This window comes from Miniopterus schreibersii (genome assembly GCF_964146895.1).
Source record: "Miniopterus schreibersii genome assembly, chromosome: 13".
In the NCBI taxonomy this organism is placed as follows: domain Eukaryota; kingdom Metazoa; phylum Chordata; class Mammalia; order Chiroptera; family Miniopteridae; genus Miniopterus; species Miniopterus schreibersii.
In genome coordinates this window covers 14,133,746-14,148,564 of record NC_138113.1, presented here as the reverse complement: position 1 = coordinate 14,148,564, position 14,819 = coordinate 14,133,746, and the positions used below count along the sequence as shown (strand labels likewise).

Sequence of the window (14,819 nt, the reverse complement as noted above, 5' to 3'; positions counted from 1 at the left end):
AGTGAGACTCATTCTCTGGGCTGTATGGCGTTTTTCTGGCGACTGCTGGGGAGGCTGTGGAGTGTGAAGGAAAGAGCACTGGATTGGGGCTCTGGACACCTGCATTCTAGCTGCAGTTTGTCACTCGGCTGCTGTGCGACCCTGGGAAGTCATTTGAACGCTGGGTCTGCAATTCTCAGCCTTTAATAAGAAGATTCGTTCTTGATATTCCTTAAAATCTCTTTCAGCGACGGCTCTAGTGGACCCTGGGACTATAAAACAAACAGCTCCATTAGGCACTCATGAGCCCTGGCTGGCTTCCTGGCCATTCTGGCTCAGGAGGAGCTGGGCCTTCCTCAGCCCCCCTCTGCCTAAGACATAGATGGGCTTCCTAGGAAAGTCTCTAGCTCAGAGAAGGTGGAGAGAAAGTCAGAGGAAGTGCTGCTTGTTGGGAAAGGGATACCTGAGGTAGGGAACTATGTAGAGGCGCCATCATTGTGGAAATGGCAGTGCTGGGAGGCTTGGGCTGGGAATACCTGAAGGGGACTTAGAATTCTGCTCTTTACTATAAGAGCCCTGGCATCTTTTAAAGTTGTGTTATTTATTTATTTGTCAGTTACAGTTCACATTCAATATTATTTTGTATTGGTTTCAGGTGTACAGCATAGTGTTAGACAATCATGTACTTTACTAAGTGTTCCCCCGATATTTCCAGTACCCACCTGGCCCCATACATAGTTATTACATTATTATTGACTATGTTCCCTACACTGCACTTTACATCTCTGGGACTATTTTGTAATGAGCCCCTGCAACTTTTGTTCTTTCAGGGTAAGAAAATATTCTGAGACCCTGGAACAAAAACAATAGCGAGAATATAATAGGAATTCACATTTAATGAGCACTCCCTGTGTGCAGGTGGAGTTCAAGGTGATTTCCGTGGGTTATCTCCCTGATCCCCACAGCAGTCCCTCTGACAGAGGAGGAAGTGAGGCCTGCGCATGTTGAGGGACCTGCTTCTCACTTGTGCGTTTTGGCCAAACGCTGGTGGAGCCTGGACTGAAGCTTAGAGCCATGCTCTTCACTCTACCTGTCCTGGAAACTCTCCAGGCCTCTGTTGTCAGGACAATGCTCAGCAAATCCCTGGACAGATCAACGTCTCACTCTGATCCGAGTGGTGTCATTGCAGCCCCAACTGGGTGGATGTGACAGCAGCCCCGCATGCTCAGGCTCTGAGGTGCCCCGATTTACTTGCTGGTAGATCACATGGCTGGGGGTCTATGAGGCCATGCCTAGAAGACCCTGACACCAAGAAAAGTCTCCAGGACTCGAGTCCTGGTCAAGTTTAAGTTCTAGATCCCAAGTCTCAGGGGATGGTACTTGGGTGCTTCTCTGTGGGACCCTGATGCCTGTTCCCTTAGGGACCATGGACATGGCCCTGTCCCCTGCCTCCCTGGGGCCCGGCACAGCCTCTCTGATGAGCAGGCCGTGTGTGCCTGCTGCCTCCCTGGTAGAGGGGCCCGAGCCTGTGCGTGACAGTGGATGGATCCGCACTTGCAGCTCTGCCCAGGTGTTTCCCAGCAGCCCAGCAAAGACTCCTTTTCTCTGAGTTCATGTTCCTTAACCCTTGACCACCCAGTGGGGCTGAGCGGGACCAAGCTGGGCTGTGGAGAAGGGGGCTGTGGAGCTTGCACCGTGATGCTCTCCAAGTATGATCGTCTCCAGAACAAGATCGTGTATCCTTTGCCTGCTGGCTGATTGCTGATGCAAGGGACTAGGAAGCAGTGGTCAGCTTGTGAGTGTGTGTGTGTGTGTGTGTGTGTGCGTGCTCACATGTGACCTTTCTAAAATCCAGGCTCATTTCACACCCCATGAAATTCTTCCATAGGGCTCCATTACCTTCAGGATAAAGTCCAATCCCTTTGCTTAGCACACAAGGCCCTTTACAATGTACCCCACCTTTTCTCTCCAGTTTTTTCTTTCCATGACCCCAGCACACCATTCATCAGCATATCCTAGTCTCTCATGCAGAGACAATTGTGAACAACTTACTCCTTACCCACTAATTTCTTGGTCTTTACATAAGCTGTTTTCCAAGTCTTTTTGAATATCCTTTCTCCCAGGACTTCTCTACATGGCTGTTACTAGCTCTTTAGGACTGGGAAAAATATCACCTCCTCCAGGAAGCCCTTCGTGATCTCCCAAGACTGTGTTAGGTGCCCTTTGTCTGAGCTAGTCCTATATGCCCTGTGCACAGCCCTCCTGAGCACTTACCATAAGATATTTAAATCACACCTTCACACTGGCTTCTCTTTCCTGGCTTCACTGCAAGCTATTAAAGAACAGCAACTGTACCTTATTTACCTTTATGTCTCAGCCCTCAGCAGAGTGCCTGGTGTATGGCTGGCACTCACTGACTGATGTCGACTGTATAAGTGAATGAGTCATGGATGAAGGAATGGATGTAAGCACGTTTCAAGGGGTTGGTGTCTCATGTTCCCTGAGGAATGGGGGAGTAGAGGTGGGTGAAAACAGGGAAGCAGAAGTGCCAGGGGGTTCTGAAGTTGAAGAGGCCAAGGAAGGGCCCTATGGAGAGAGGAGCACATGTTGGGCCTGGAACCTGCCAGAAACCTCCCTTTAACTCAGCCTCCAGAGTTGGGCTGAGTAAGAGGTGTCTGACAGTGACCCTGGCCCCCTTACTCCAGCTGGGTACTAGGGTGCACTGATACCTGACACCTAAGATGCTGGAGGGGCTGAGGGCCCACCAGTGGGGAGAGCGTCATTTGTCCCTCTTTAAGAGTCTTGTCTAAGGACACCTGTAGAAGAGAAAAGAACAATGTAGATTAACAAGAAATGATACACAGCATCACAAGTAGACAATGGAATGACCTTAATCTGGGGTTGCAGCCACTTTTCAGCCAATGCCTGCCTAGCCCCCATCTGCTCCTTGCACCATGTTGCCGTGACGACCGTGGAAGGGATAGGAAGCACCAAGTCCAGGCTGCACCCCGTGCAGGTAACCAGAGCAAAGCGAGCTCACGACAAGGCTGAAGAGCTGCTTTGGGTTGCTGGGCGGAGTGTCCCCCGGGGCCGAGGAGGCCCCGCGGCTGGGCCACTTCCCCATCTCCTTAGGGGTGGGGGTGGGAGGTGGGTGCTATGAGACAGTAAAGGAGGAGGCACCCAAGCGCAGCTGCCTCCCGTGGGGGAGTGAATGAAACATTGCATAACTCCAATGGGACCAAGACGCCAGCTGGACCTGGTGGCTGGATAGTCCAGCTGCACCAGAACTGGAGAGGAGGGGTGGGGAACTTCTTCACCTTGAGCTTGAGTGTGCTTAGGAACGCCCCTGCCTTCCTAGATTCAAGATTCCAAATGCTCCGCACCCCTTGATGAAAAGCCCACCCCCTCCCTAGTCTCTCCTCCCTCAAGTGGCATTTTCACTGCACCTCTCACCTCCCACCCTCAGATAATACATATGTGGGCTGCTTGGCCTCCACCCTCATTACCTGGAGGTGAGCCAGACCTGAATAGAGAATAGAGACACGAGAGTGTCTGACCAAGGCTTTCTCTGTGATGGTATCAGGCCCCCTGGGAACAGATGGAAACTGGGAATGCTTTTGGGTAGAGTGCGTGCTAGTCGGGAGGTTTTGTGGAGAGAAGCAGGATGCCTTCAGGTGAAGTGAAATGGAGCACCCATGAGAGCCAAGCACTGTGGGAAGGAAAGGCCATTGTTCCCAGTGCTTTGTGTTTGGGGAGACTGAGGCAGGGGGGTCTTTGAGGAGATTACAATCACAGAGGGTGCCAGAGCCAGGCCCAGGTCTAAATCCTGCACTGACCATTTGGGGAGACCTGCTGTTCAGGGCATGCCTTCCTTGGGCACCGTATGAATCTGGCAGCCAGGGCCTCTGGCTAAGCAAGCTGGTTATACCCCTTGGGAGGAGCACCTGGGACGAGCAGGGTGGGGTGGTATTACTTCACCTCTGTTACTTCAGTTCTTATCTTAGATGGGAAAAGGGAAAATTACCAAACTTGTCCAACAGGCAGGGGATGTAAGAAGGTTCATTAGGGCTTGTAATTGTCTTTGAGGAAAACAGACGAAAGAAAGAATGAACAGTTTAAACCCTGAGATCATATCCATATAAGGCTAAAGCCTTGCCTTTTCAGTGATACAAATCCAAATCCTTATTCCTGATGCTCTTATTTCCGCTCCCAAATGAGCTGTAGAGCCAGGCCCCACTTCTCCTTGTACACTTGGTTTTTTCTCTTGGTTTCTGTGAGGCTGCGCTCCCCTCACTCCCCTCCCGCCTCCCTGCATGGGCTCCCCTCAGTTCAGCTGGGCCATAGTGCCCCAGGGCTCCCTTCTCCATCTGCACACCCACCCTAGGGGAGTTTAATACCATCTACATTTGAATGGTGCTCACATTTATATCTTTAGCTTTGACCTCTCCTAAGAGGCTTATGTGAATTATCTCACTGAATCCTCACCACAGCTCTAGAGGTAGGAACTAGGATGAGGGACCTGTGGCTCAGAGAGGCTTGGTGATGTGCCCAAGGTCACAGTTGCTAAGCAGTGGCACTAGGATTGACTTTGTTCAGTGGCTGCTGCTCACATTGCCTGTCGACATGGCCTGGCTTCAGTTGAGTTATGCAGGGAGTCTGAGAGGGGTTCTGCCAACACAGGTGTCCATGTCATCTGTCCCTTTTAGGAGAGAATTGCCAAAAGCCATGGCTCCCAGTGCGGGTTCTGCACCCCTGGCATCGTCATGAGCATGTACACGTTGCTCCGGAACCAGCCCGAGCCCACCTTTGAGGAGATCGAGGATGCCTTCCAAGGTACAGGGCCTTGGGCACAGCCCAGGAGGTGGGATGGCCGATGGGCTCCGTGGGGGTCAGGGCAGGGCCTGAGTGGAAGCCTGGAATGAGCCTGAGGCACTGCCCTTCAGAGGAAAAGCTCAGACCACCCCCACGTGGTGGCTAAGGTCTGCTGGAGGGTTGGCCCTCTCTTAGTTTGAAGAACACTCAGATGGATTGGATCTCACTGAGCCGGAAGCCAAGCCATTGGCCCCTCACCTGCCCTGGGGCCTACTCTGACATCACACCTGTCCCCTTATCCCACAGGAAACCTGTGCCGCTGCACGGGCTACAGACCCATCCTCCAGGGCTTCCGCACCTTTGCCAGGGTAAGTGGGGGCCCCAGGACATCAGCGGTCTGCTCCTAAAGCATCAACACTCAGGAATCACAGCTGGGAGGGATGCCAGGGGCCTCTGGATTACAGAGAGGAGAGATAAGCCGGCCAGGTGGCAGGTCCTCCCACTGTGGATGCCTGCGTGGGCAGTGGGTTTGCATTCTTATTCAGAGAGGGTTCTCATCAGTAGCACTGGTACTTTTTCTCAAGGAAGAGCCTGGGGAACTGGTTCCTGGGAGAGGCATGGTGCCCAAGGGCCAACGTCATCCAGGGCCTTAGGTGTGGCAGCCTTCCCTGGAGACTGGTATGCTCAGCCTGTGGCATGGGTGCTGAATGTGGCATGTAATAACAACCCAGCACCCAGCAACCCGACTCAGCACCCAGGACCCTCCTCCTTTCCTCTCCTGCCTGCTTTCTGCAGTTGGTGCTCTGCTGGCCTTAGGAAACTGCTAATCAGGTCTCCAGGCTGTGTGAAGCCCTGTGCTGTGCACAGAACTCTGAGTGAGAAGCCACAGCCGGATGTGCAGGCTCCACTTATATAAACACAGACACACACCTGCCCTCTGGCAAAGAGGACAGGTGTCTGGCCTCTCCTTTCATGGCTTAATCTCCTTAGATTTTTCCCTGATTCTCCAACTGGGTCAGGTTGATCCTGACTCCAGTCAGACCGTCTCCTCTCAGTGTGATTCAGGGTTGAGGGTAGTCACTGACTCCGTGCTTCTTGCTGACCTGTAGGATTGTTATGTCACAAAAAGGAGTGTTTCATCCAAATAATTCACAAAGTGTGGAGATGGAGATGGGGCTTATAAGGATGGAAAACACAACACCCTGATGAGGAATGAAGAGGTGTGGATTTAAGAGAAAATGGTTGAAAGCTCAGATCCAGAGTCTACAGATCTAGGTTCAAATCCCATTTCATCATTGAACTGATTCATGGCCTTGGGCAAATTTTCTTATTTCTGAAATTTAGATCCTGATAATACCTATCTTGTAATGTTTGTTGAAAGAACTTCTTGCAGAGCCCTCAGAACAGTGCTGGGCATATCTTAAGTATTCAGTAAGTGGCAACTATAAATCATGATGCTGGTCCATTTCTTCCATGACTCAATATTTGATCTATATCAATTGTTCAGGCTTCCCTGAGAACCAGGAATTGTTAATCTTGTCCATGAATTTATTTCATAAGAGGCTTCTCAAAGAGAAACAATTTAGTTCTACTTTCTCAAAAGAGAAGGGCTTTTGACTGTAGCTGACAATTATGCTCCTTCCCAGGGTCGAACTGGTTCCTGATTCCATTGTTTGACAGTGCTTCTCCCCATCCAGCTGCCTGGCAGAGCAGAGCAAGCAGAGCTGAGTTGAGTAGAGTAGAGCTGAGCAGAGCAGAGCTGAGCAGAGCAGAGCAGAGCTGAGCTGAGCTGAGCAGAGCTGAGCAGAGCAGAGCTTGTAGAGCTGAGAAGAGCTGAGCAGAGCTGAGCTGAGCTGAGCTGAGCTGAGCAGAGCTGAGCAGGCTGAGCAGGCTGAGCAGAGCTGAGCTGAGCAGAGCTGAGCAGGCTGAGCAGGCTGAGCAGAGCTGAGCTGAGCAGAGCTGAGCAGGCTGAGCAGGCTGAGCAGAGCTGAGCTGAGCTGAGCAGAGCTGAGCAGGCTGAGCAGAGCTGAGCAGAGCTGAGCTGAGCTGAGCTGAGCTGAGCTGAGCTGAGCAGAGCTGAGCAGAGTGAGTGCTCTGAGCCACCAACATGACCCGCACATAGTGTCCTCAGTAGCTCATGCGCATTACTCATGAGAGACCCCTGGCCACTATTCAGAGCCTTTTCACTCCTACTTTACACACAGCTCTAACAAACCTGATTATCTCATTTTCATGCCCATAGCACTTACTAGAAAAGGGTGAGGAGCATCTTTTAGGAGGCACACTGTCTCCAGCAAGAAATGACAATGTCCATCCAGCAGCAAGGAAGGAAATGAAGGAACCATAAAAATAACCATGTGCTCAGCCTACTGAGAAAAGTGGAAATCTCTCTGGGGGGGAGAAACAGTCATACCCAAACCTCAGTAGACCTTGAAGGCAGTGACACATTGTCCATCACAATAGTTTATGCCATGAACACGTCAATGAATTATCAAGAACAAAGATTTAAGTAAGAATGTGCTGGCTTTTCAATGACCTGGAAAATGTGCTTCTGTGAAATGCATCCTTCCCACCAGGACTGGGTGAGTGAGGCTGGTGCCCCTCACTGCACTTGGGACCCGCTGATTCCCCCACGTCATTCCTCCAAGAAAGAAGATGGGAAGAGGCCCTGTAGGAGCCTCTCTCTTCCTTCCTTTCTGTCTAAATTGAAAGGGCCAGGGCAAGGGTGAGGTGGTGGGGAGGGCCGAGCAGCTGTAAGATCTGACAGCGAGGCCGTGAATGCCTGAGGGGTCAGCACTTTTAGGGCAGCTTTTGCAGGTGGTAGAGGTGAGAGGGGGTTTCTCTCCCAAAGCCAAGTCTCACAGTGCTTTCCAGTCCTCAAAGACCACACCTTTGGCCCCCATGGCCCCCTGAGAGCTTTCTTGGGAACAATAGTGGGTTGTGACTCATCCGTTGGGAAATGTCTGGGTAGAATGTGTCTCTTGTGATCACGAACAGAAGGGCTGTCCCCGTCCGCTGCTCCAGAAATTGGCTACCTTGGAAATGTGCCTGGCTGTGCCTGGAAGTTTATCCCACTTTGCTTCTCAGCACAACTTCATGATTCTGGAGTGTCTCCTGGGGTCCTGAGCTGAGATTCCTGCTTTCCTGGGGGCAGATCAGTCAGGTTGGAGGCAGCAATCTGGGCGCTACTCTGTCCTCTGCTATTGGCACCCCGAGAGGTCCTGAGCAAGTCTTTTTCCCATGGGTAATGGGTCATCAGACCTGTACCCTTCCTCCAGAACAGGCCCATAGTGAGGATGAATGAGTGCTTAGCTTTCTGGCCAGAAGTGTCTAATAGGCAGTGGTGAGGCCATCAGGCACATTGCTGGACACATCTCTGGACCCAGCAAGCAGTCCTGGACATTCTCGTCAGGAGCCCCACAAAGGCTCCAGCCTGGGAGATGCCCAGACAAAAACTTGATTGAACTAGAAGAGGGGGCTCTTGAATGTAGAGAGATCTAAGGGAATTTCTGTCACAGAGGCTTCCTAAGGAAGCAGCACTGAAGTGGGAAAATGGGCATAAAAATAATGTTTTGATAAAGTAGGAGGACCTATCTTTATGGAGAAATGTTCTTAACATTAAGTTTCCCTGCTGCTCCCAGGAGATATCTTATTTATTATTCACAAGTTATTTAGTCTACATTAACCAAGCGAGAGGAAGTAGTTGAAGCAGAGGCCTTACTTCCACGCAAAGGCAAGTGGGATGGGACAGGGTATCTACTAATACTGTTGATGCTGGAATAGGTGTCGGAGCTGGATTCCACTGGACATTCATAATGTAGGTTCTTGAGCTTCTGTGGAAACTCTTTGCAAACATTTTTGTGTGAATGTTGGTCATCTCTATAGGATGGTGGATGCTGCGGAGGAAATGTGGACAACCCAAACTGCTGCATGAACCAGAAGAAAGACCACACAGTAAGTGGGCTCTGGGTTCTCCGGCAAGATCTCCTTGTTCCTGCCTTCCAGGAGCTGCCTGCCCCTCTGTCCGCCTGCTGGGGGCTGTGAATGAGCTCACTCGGACAAAAGGCGGGGCTGGTCCTATGGGGCATTTTAAAGGGGGGAGATGCTGTACCACACATCCGTTCTCTTCTGCAGCAGGTCAGCCTCTCACCATCCTTATTCAACCCAGAGGAGTTCATGCCCTTGGATCCTACCCAGGAGCCCATCTTCCCCCCAGAGTTGCTGGTAGGTGATGCCCCAGGGAGAGGCCCATCAAGGCTCTGTGCTGTGAGCCCCTGGAGACCTGCTTTATTTCACACCCATGGGAACTGTGTATTCTCCTTGTCCTTAGGTTTCAGCCTGAATTTGTGTTTCTTTCTCTGACACCCAGGGTCAATTCCCTCTGTCACATACTCCCACAGGAACCCACATTTCTCTCCTTCTCACATGTGTCACTCTGAGGACAGGAAGTGAATCTCTCTGGCACCCTGTGTACAATAACAGGCTCCAGAAGCATCTGCTGACCTCCTGGCTAAATCTAATGCATAAGCTCCCCAAGCATCCCACCTTCGCTCTGCAAGCAGCCCATTTAGTAAACAAACAAACAAAGGACACAACCCATGGCCTGCAGCTCTGTTTTAAGGACACCACTCACACCTACTTTCTCACCTGGATGATTCTGCTCCTTCACTCCAACATTTATGGCGAGGAAAGAATCAAGCCACCCTCAGAGTGTCTCAGGTGCAGGTTCCTCATGGGCTGTTGAGCACACGAAGGCCCCCTCAATTCAAGGGGCAGAGGGAAGGGCTTTGCAGCAGACCACTAGCATATCTCTCTCTAGACTGTGCAACCTTGACAACCTAGTTTGATTTGGGGTTTTCTTTCCCAGCATCGCCCCTCACGCACTGGAACCAGCTCTGTGTTGCATTCCCTCTGCCACCCCTTCCTTTGGGCCCTCTCTGTCCTCACCTTGTCCACTGCTCCTTCTGGAGACAGTAGGGGCAGTTCAGGCTCCCTTGTGGCTAGGGACCTTTGGCAGGTCACATAACTTCCCTGAGCCTCAGGTTCCTCCCTTACCTGTAAAAGATGGGGCTCACGATGCCCCTTCTCTGCATCTTCTCATGACCCAGTGAGCTAATGTATGGAAGAGCCGCAACCTAGTTCCCGCTTCCATCCACCGTAGTTTTCCTCCCTTCTCTTTGACATGATTTTCACTCTGAATTCAGTAATAAACAAGTCCGTGGAAGAGTTGATCCCATTGTGGACTTAACAGCAAGGGCGATGGGTGAGACAGTGGGAAAGAGATGGCTCAGTAGGAAAATGACATTTTCCAGAGGCTGAAAGACGCTCCGCAGAAGCAGCTGTGTTTCCAAGGGGAGCGTGTGACCTGGATCCAGGCCTCGACCCTGAAGGAGCTGCTAGACCTCAAAGCGCAGCACCCCGAGGCCAAGCTGGTGGTGGGGAACACGGAGATCGGTAAGGCCCAAGGTGGCCCTGGGGCCCACCTGGGGGCAGGAGACCCACTGAGGAGCCCTGGGCACTTGAACTTCTGCAAAACCCCTGGCGTTGGAGTCACACAGACCTGGTTTGACCTCTTGCCGGCTGTGTGTCCTCTGCAAAATTACTTCTCCCCTCCTCTCATTTTTCCATTTCACATGTGGGGTTGATAATGCCTCCTTCAAGGATTGTTCTGAGTATTAACTGAGACCCTTGATGACTGGTCTCTACAGCCATTCACAGAGTGCCAGCTCTGTGCCAGGTAGTCTGGGAGGGTCTGGGTGTCAGGAGCAGTTGGATGCAGTTCATTCCCTCACGTATCTCCCAGCCTGAGGCAGGAGGGAGCAATGCAGGTAAAGTGTCCAGGCCTGTGTCTCAGTTTCTTCATCTATAAATAGAGAAAATTACAGTATCTCCCAGGGCTGTTGTGAGGGTAAATGAGTTAAAATATGTAGTGTGTGGGAGGATTGCTGACATATTTTAATGTCCTGTGTTTCCTAATATTGTTACTAAGCGTGCACAACACACACACACACACACACGCCTCTAACTTTAGGCTTCTGTTTCTCTCGAGGCATTGAGATGAAGTTTAAGAACAGGCTGTTTCCTGTGATCATCAGCCCAGCCTGGATCCCCGAGCTGAATTTAGTGGAGCATGGACCAGAGGGTAAGGGGAGGTTCACCTGAGCCCCCAGAGCGGCTGGGATGCTGGGGATGGGTCTCCACAGTGGGATAGTGGGTTCCAGGACACCCTCCCTTTTTGGCTCTCACTGCCACCTGCTTGTCCTGGAGCCGCCCTGCCCAGGGGAAGGGGCACCCTTCACTGCTTTCCTCCATCATGGTAGGGTGCCAGTGGGCAAGGCCTGTGAGATTTCCAATAGTTGTTCTCAGTCCTGGCTACACATTAGAATTGCTCATAAGGTTAGGGGTCATGTGTGTGTGAGAGGTGGTAGAGCTTGAGTGTTTTTTGTTTTTTTTAAAAGGCAGGAATTTACCCTCAGAGATCTGATTTTACTGAGTTGAGAACCACTGATTTAGTGAAAGCGCACTCTGGTTATAGGACAAGAGGTCTGGGGTTGAGTCCTGGATCTTTTATTAGCTGTGTGGTGTTGGGCAAGTCACTTAACCTCTCTGGGCCTTACTTTCCTCGTCTGTATAAGGATGTGAGTCCTGGTGCAGCCTCACCTGGGTGGCTGTAAAGCATCATAGGCACTGTTTGTGAAAGTGTTTTCTGAGCTGGGAAGGGGATGATTGCTATGCTGAGCCTGTGTTCCCAGGTATCTCCTTTGGAGCTGCTTGCCCCCTGAGCACTGTGGAAAAGACCCTGCTAGATGCCGTTGCCGAGCTTCCTGCCTACAAAACAGAGGTGTTCAGAGGTGTCCTGGAGCAGCTGCGCTGGTTTGCCGGGAAGCAGGTCAAGTCTGTGGCGGTGAGTCCCCTGATCAGGGGTCCTCCAGGCCCAGGGGATAGGGCCCTTCATCACAAGGCAGTGGGGGGCTAGTCTGGCCTCTGCTGCAGACCCCGGGGACCTCAAACTTTAATGCTTAGAACTACCTGGCGTGTTTGTTAACGATGCAGATTCCTGGGCCCTGCCCTCCGAGATTCTGGCCTGGAAGGGCTGGGGCGGAGCCCCCGGGTACTTCTGATGAAGGTGGTCTGTGGGCTACCACAGGTAACACTCACTTTGACTCTGTCTGCTCCCTGAGGTTGGAGCGATAGAGTCTCCGGCCTCCCCTATCTGAACTTGGCCCAGGCTCTCAGCAGGTGGATGAGAGAGAAATTAGGGAGAAGCCAAACCAGGGAAGGGCACTGTCTTTCAGAGTTGGGGGTAGAACCAGAGGTAAACCTGCCTGAGAGTAGGGAGGGTGCCCCTTGTTGACTGTCACAATCAGCCTTCAAACTAGCCCCCCAATTCCCAGTGTGCAGGTGGCGTTCACACACCCGGTGCCATTTGAGGCTCATAATCGTTGATGGTGTTGGGAAGAGAGCTAGCCCTTCTATTCCATATTTTTACTATTTTTAAAAAACTAAAACATCAAACAAAATAAAGCCAAACAGTCTACTCCCATTCCCCACACCTTACCCCAAGCACCTGCCCCTTCTGGCTGCAGATGAGATATAAACTCAGAAATCTCCAGTGAGTTCCCAGCTTGGCCAGAATCTCTTCCCGGAAGAGCCTGTTTTCATTGCGCAGCTGGTTTCCTTCCTCTTTTCCAGTAACCAGAGCCCTGCGCCTGGTCTCCTGACGCTCCTTGCCCAGTTGCCAGGGAGCTCAGATCCAGTTAGAGAAAATTGTTCATCTTTAACTCTTCCTCCTCTTTTTCCGCGATCTTTATCTTCCGTTTCTGCTTTACTAACTCTCTGTGGCCTCTGTGATGAACCACCTTAACCCTTTCAGAAAAAGCATGGGTGAAATTAAACAGATTTCAAGGGGCTGACTCCGGCTTACTGAGGTTCACTGGCCGGTGAACTTCAGAGCTGGGCCCCAGTCCCCGGCGTCCTGATCTCACATTTTGCACGTTGCTCTTAGCGTCGGGGTTCTCACTGTGCCCGTCCGTGTCTACAGGGGCTGGAGGTCAGGCCCCTTTCAGCAGGTGCCATCCTCCTGCCCTGCGTTTGGGAGCCAGCTGGGTGAGCAAGGGTTTCCTGGGTGGGCTCTCACACACGCTCTCTGCTTGTCCTAGTCCATCGGAGGGAACATCATTACGGCCAGCCCCATCTCCGACCTCAACCCGGTGTTCATGGCCAGTGGGACCAAGCTGACCATCGTGTCCAGAGGTGAGCTGCCTCATGCAGAGGGTCCTGGGGGAGAAAAGCCTCCCAAAGATTGGTTACTTTCCGGAGACACAGAGTCCAAAGTCAATGACCCAGCTGTCCTACGGTTTGGATTCCTGGAAGCTACAAGGGATCGCTCATGTTGGGGACCAGGAGAGCTGGGCCGTTTCTTTATTAAGAATTCACAGCAGGCTCTGTGGCAAAATGCCTTACCTGGTGGGGTGCTGGAGCCAGAATGTGCCCGCTCACCGCGGCTGATCGCTGGGTGTTAGCATTCGTTAAACATGGCCATTGTTAAAGATTAAATTATATAAACCTACAGTGAGATAAATTACGTTAATTACAAAGGTAATGAGTACTCAGAATTCACCACTTCCTAATCATTTTACTTCCTTTTGCTGTTTCTGTGCTGTTGAGGTTCCTTCCGTTTACCCGCAGTGGAAACGCCGTATCGTGGTGCGCTGCTGCGCATCCTTCCCTGTCGGAGGGTCCCCAGCACCGCCCCCTGGTTTGATGACTTGCTAGGGGGCCTCACGGACTCAGCATATAGTCGCATTCATGGCTATGGCTTATTACAGGAGGGCACGAAGCAAAACCAGCTGAGGGACAAGGCAGAGGCAGAGGGAGCAAAGTCCAGTGGAAGACGCTCAGGCCCTGGAGCTCTGACTGGCACATGCCAAAGTCCAGATGCCCAGAAGGAAAGCAAGGGTTCGACATAAAACCTATTTTTTTTTTGCAAGCCGTGAGCCATTCTTATCAGGAAATGGTAGGAACCCTCCTGAGATCCAAGTTCCCAGAGGCCAGCCAGCGGCCAACCTTGTCAACAGCCCTTTCGGAGGATAGCAGGCCTGCGGTCAACCCTGTTGCCTTCTTTCTCACGCCACACGCAGTGATGTCTCTCCGGTGGCTTGAAATTGGCTGTGGTGGGAGTATTTCTACCATAGAAACTAGCAAATCGAGTGCCCCCCACCCCGCCCAAAATGCTGATTGTTAAACATTCACTCACAGCCACACCATTGCTTAAGGATTTCAGGTGGAGGACCTTGACCCCAGTTGTGCCATCCACCCCCTTTGACTGTGGGCATCAGAGACCAGGATGCAGAAGCCCACTGGCGGCTGCCCTGTGCTTTCTCACATCGGCCCCTCTTCATCTTGCTGTTATAGGCACTAGGAGAACAGTCCCGATGGACCACACCTTCTTCCCTGGCTACAGAAAGACCCTGCTGGGTCCGGAAGAGATACTGCTTTCCATCGAGATCCCCTACAGCAGGGAGGTGAGATCCTGGGCCCGAATCACGCCTACACCTGCTAGGTTCCAGACAAGGAGACCAGAGGTGGCCTCAGGACCACCCTTAGCATCTCTCAACTTTAACAGTGATTTTCTCATCTCTGGACTTTGCCTTTGACCAACCATACTCCTCTCTGGACAATGAGGAGTTTTAGGGTAGGGGGTACAGAGCATGGACAGAAGCTCGATGTGTGATCCCGAGAGAGCTATTTTATTTTTCTGAGCCCCAATTTCCACATCTGTGAAATGGGCACAATTTTACGTACTGGGCAGGTTATTGTGAGGACTGAAAAGTAATGCAGGAGGTTCCTGGCAGATGCCTGGGAGCCGGTGGAGATCACCAGCTGGTAGCCAGCAACGGTTTCAAGGATGCACCCCACTGTCGAGTATTCCTGCCCAGGTCGGAGGAGACTCCGTTTCATAAGGTGAAGTGTGGGGCCAGTGTGCTGAAGGGAGAAGCTGCCTGTAAGTCAGACCCTCCTCACATGCT

General features: G+C 51.7%; 1 protein-coding gene across 2 annotated transcripts in view; it reads left to right on the top strand.

The window, feature by feature from the left end:
• Positions 1-14,819, top strand: part of XDH (xanthine dehydrogenase) — a 48,058-nt gene that overhangs the window by 5,830 nt on the left and 27,409 nt on the right. Inside the window, exons 3-13 of one of the 2 annotated variants that reach the window (XM_081156125.1) lie at positions 1,619-1,715; positions 2,887-2,995; positions 4,686-4,812; positions 5,098-5,159; positions 8,677-8,745; positions 8,929-9,015; positions 10,104-10,245; positions 10,841-10,933; positions 11,544-11,695; positions 12,951-13,044; positions 14,206-14,315. In XM_081156125.1, coding sequence (XP_081012251.1) covers positions 1,619-1,715; positions 2,887-2,995; positions 4,686-4,812; positions 5,098-5,159; positions 8,677-8,745; positions 8,929-9,015; positions 10,104-10,245; positions 10,841-10,933; positions 11,544-11,695; positions 12,951-13,044; positions 14,206-14,315 — 1,142 coding nt within the window. Of the gene's footprint in view, positions 1-1,618; positions 1,716-2,886; positions 2,996-4,685; positions 4,813-5,097; positions 5,160-8,676; positions 8,746-8,925; positions 9,016-10,103; positions 10,246-10,840; positions 10,934-11,543; positions 11,696-12,950; positions 13,045-14,205; positions 14,316-14,819 lie in introns of both variants that reach the window. The other variant, XM_081156124.1, reaches the window with a different exon arrangement.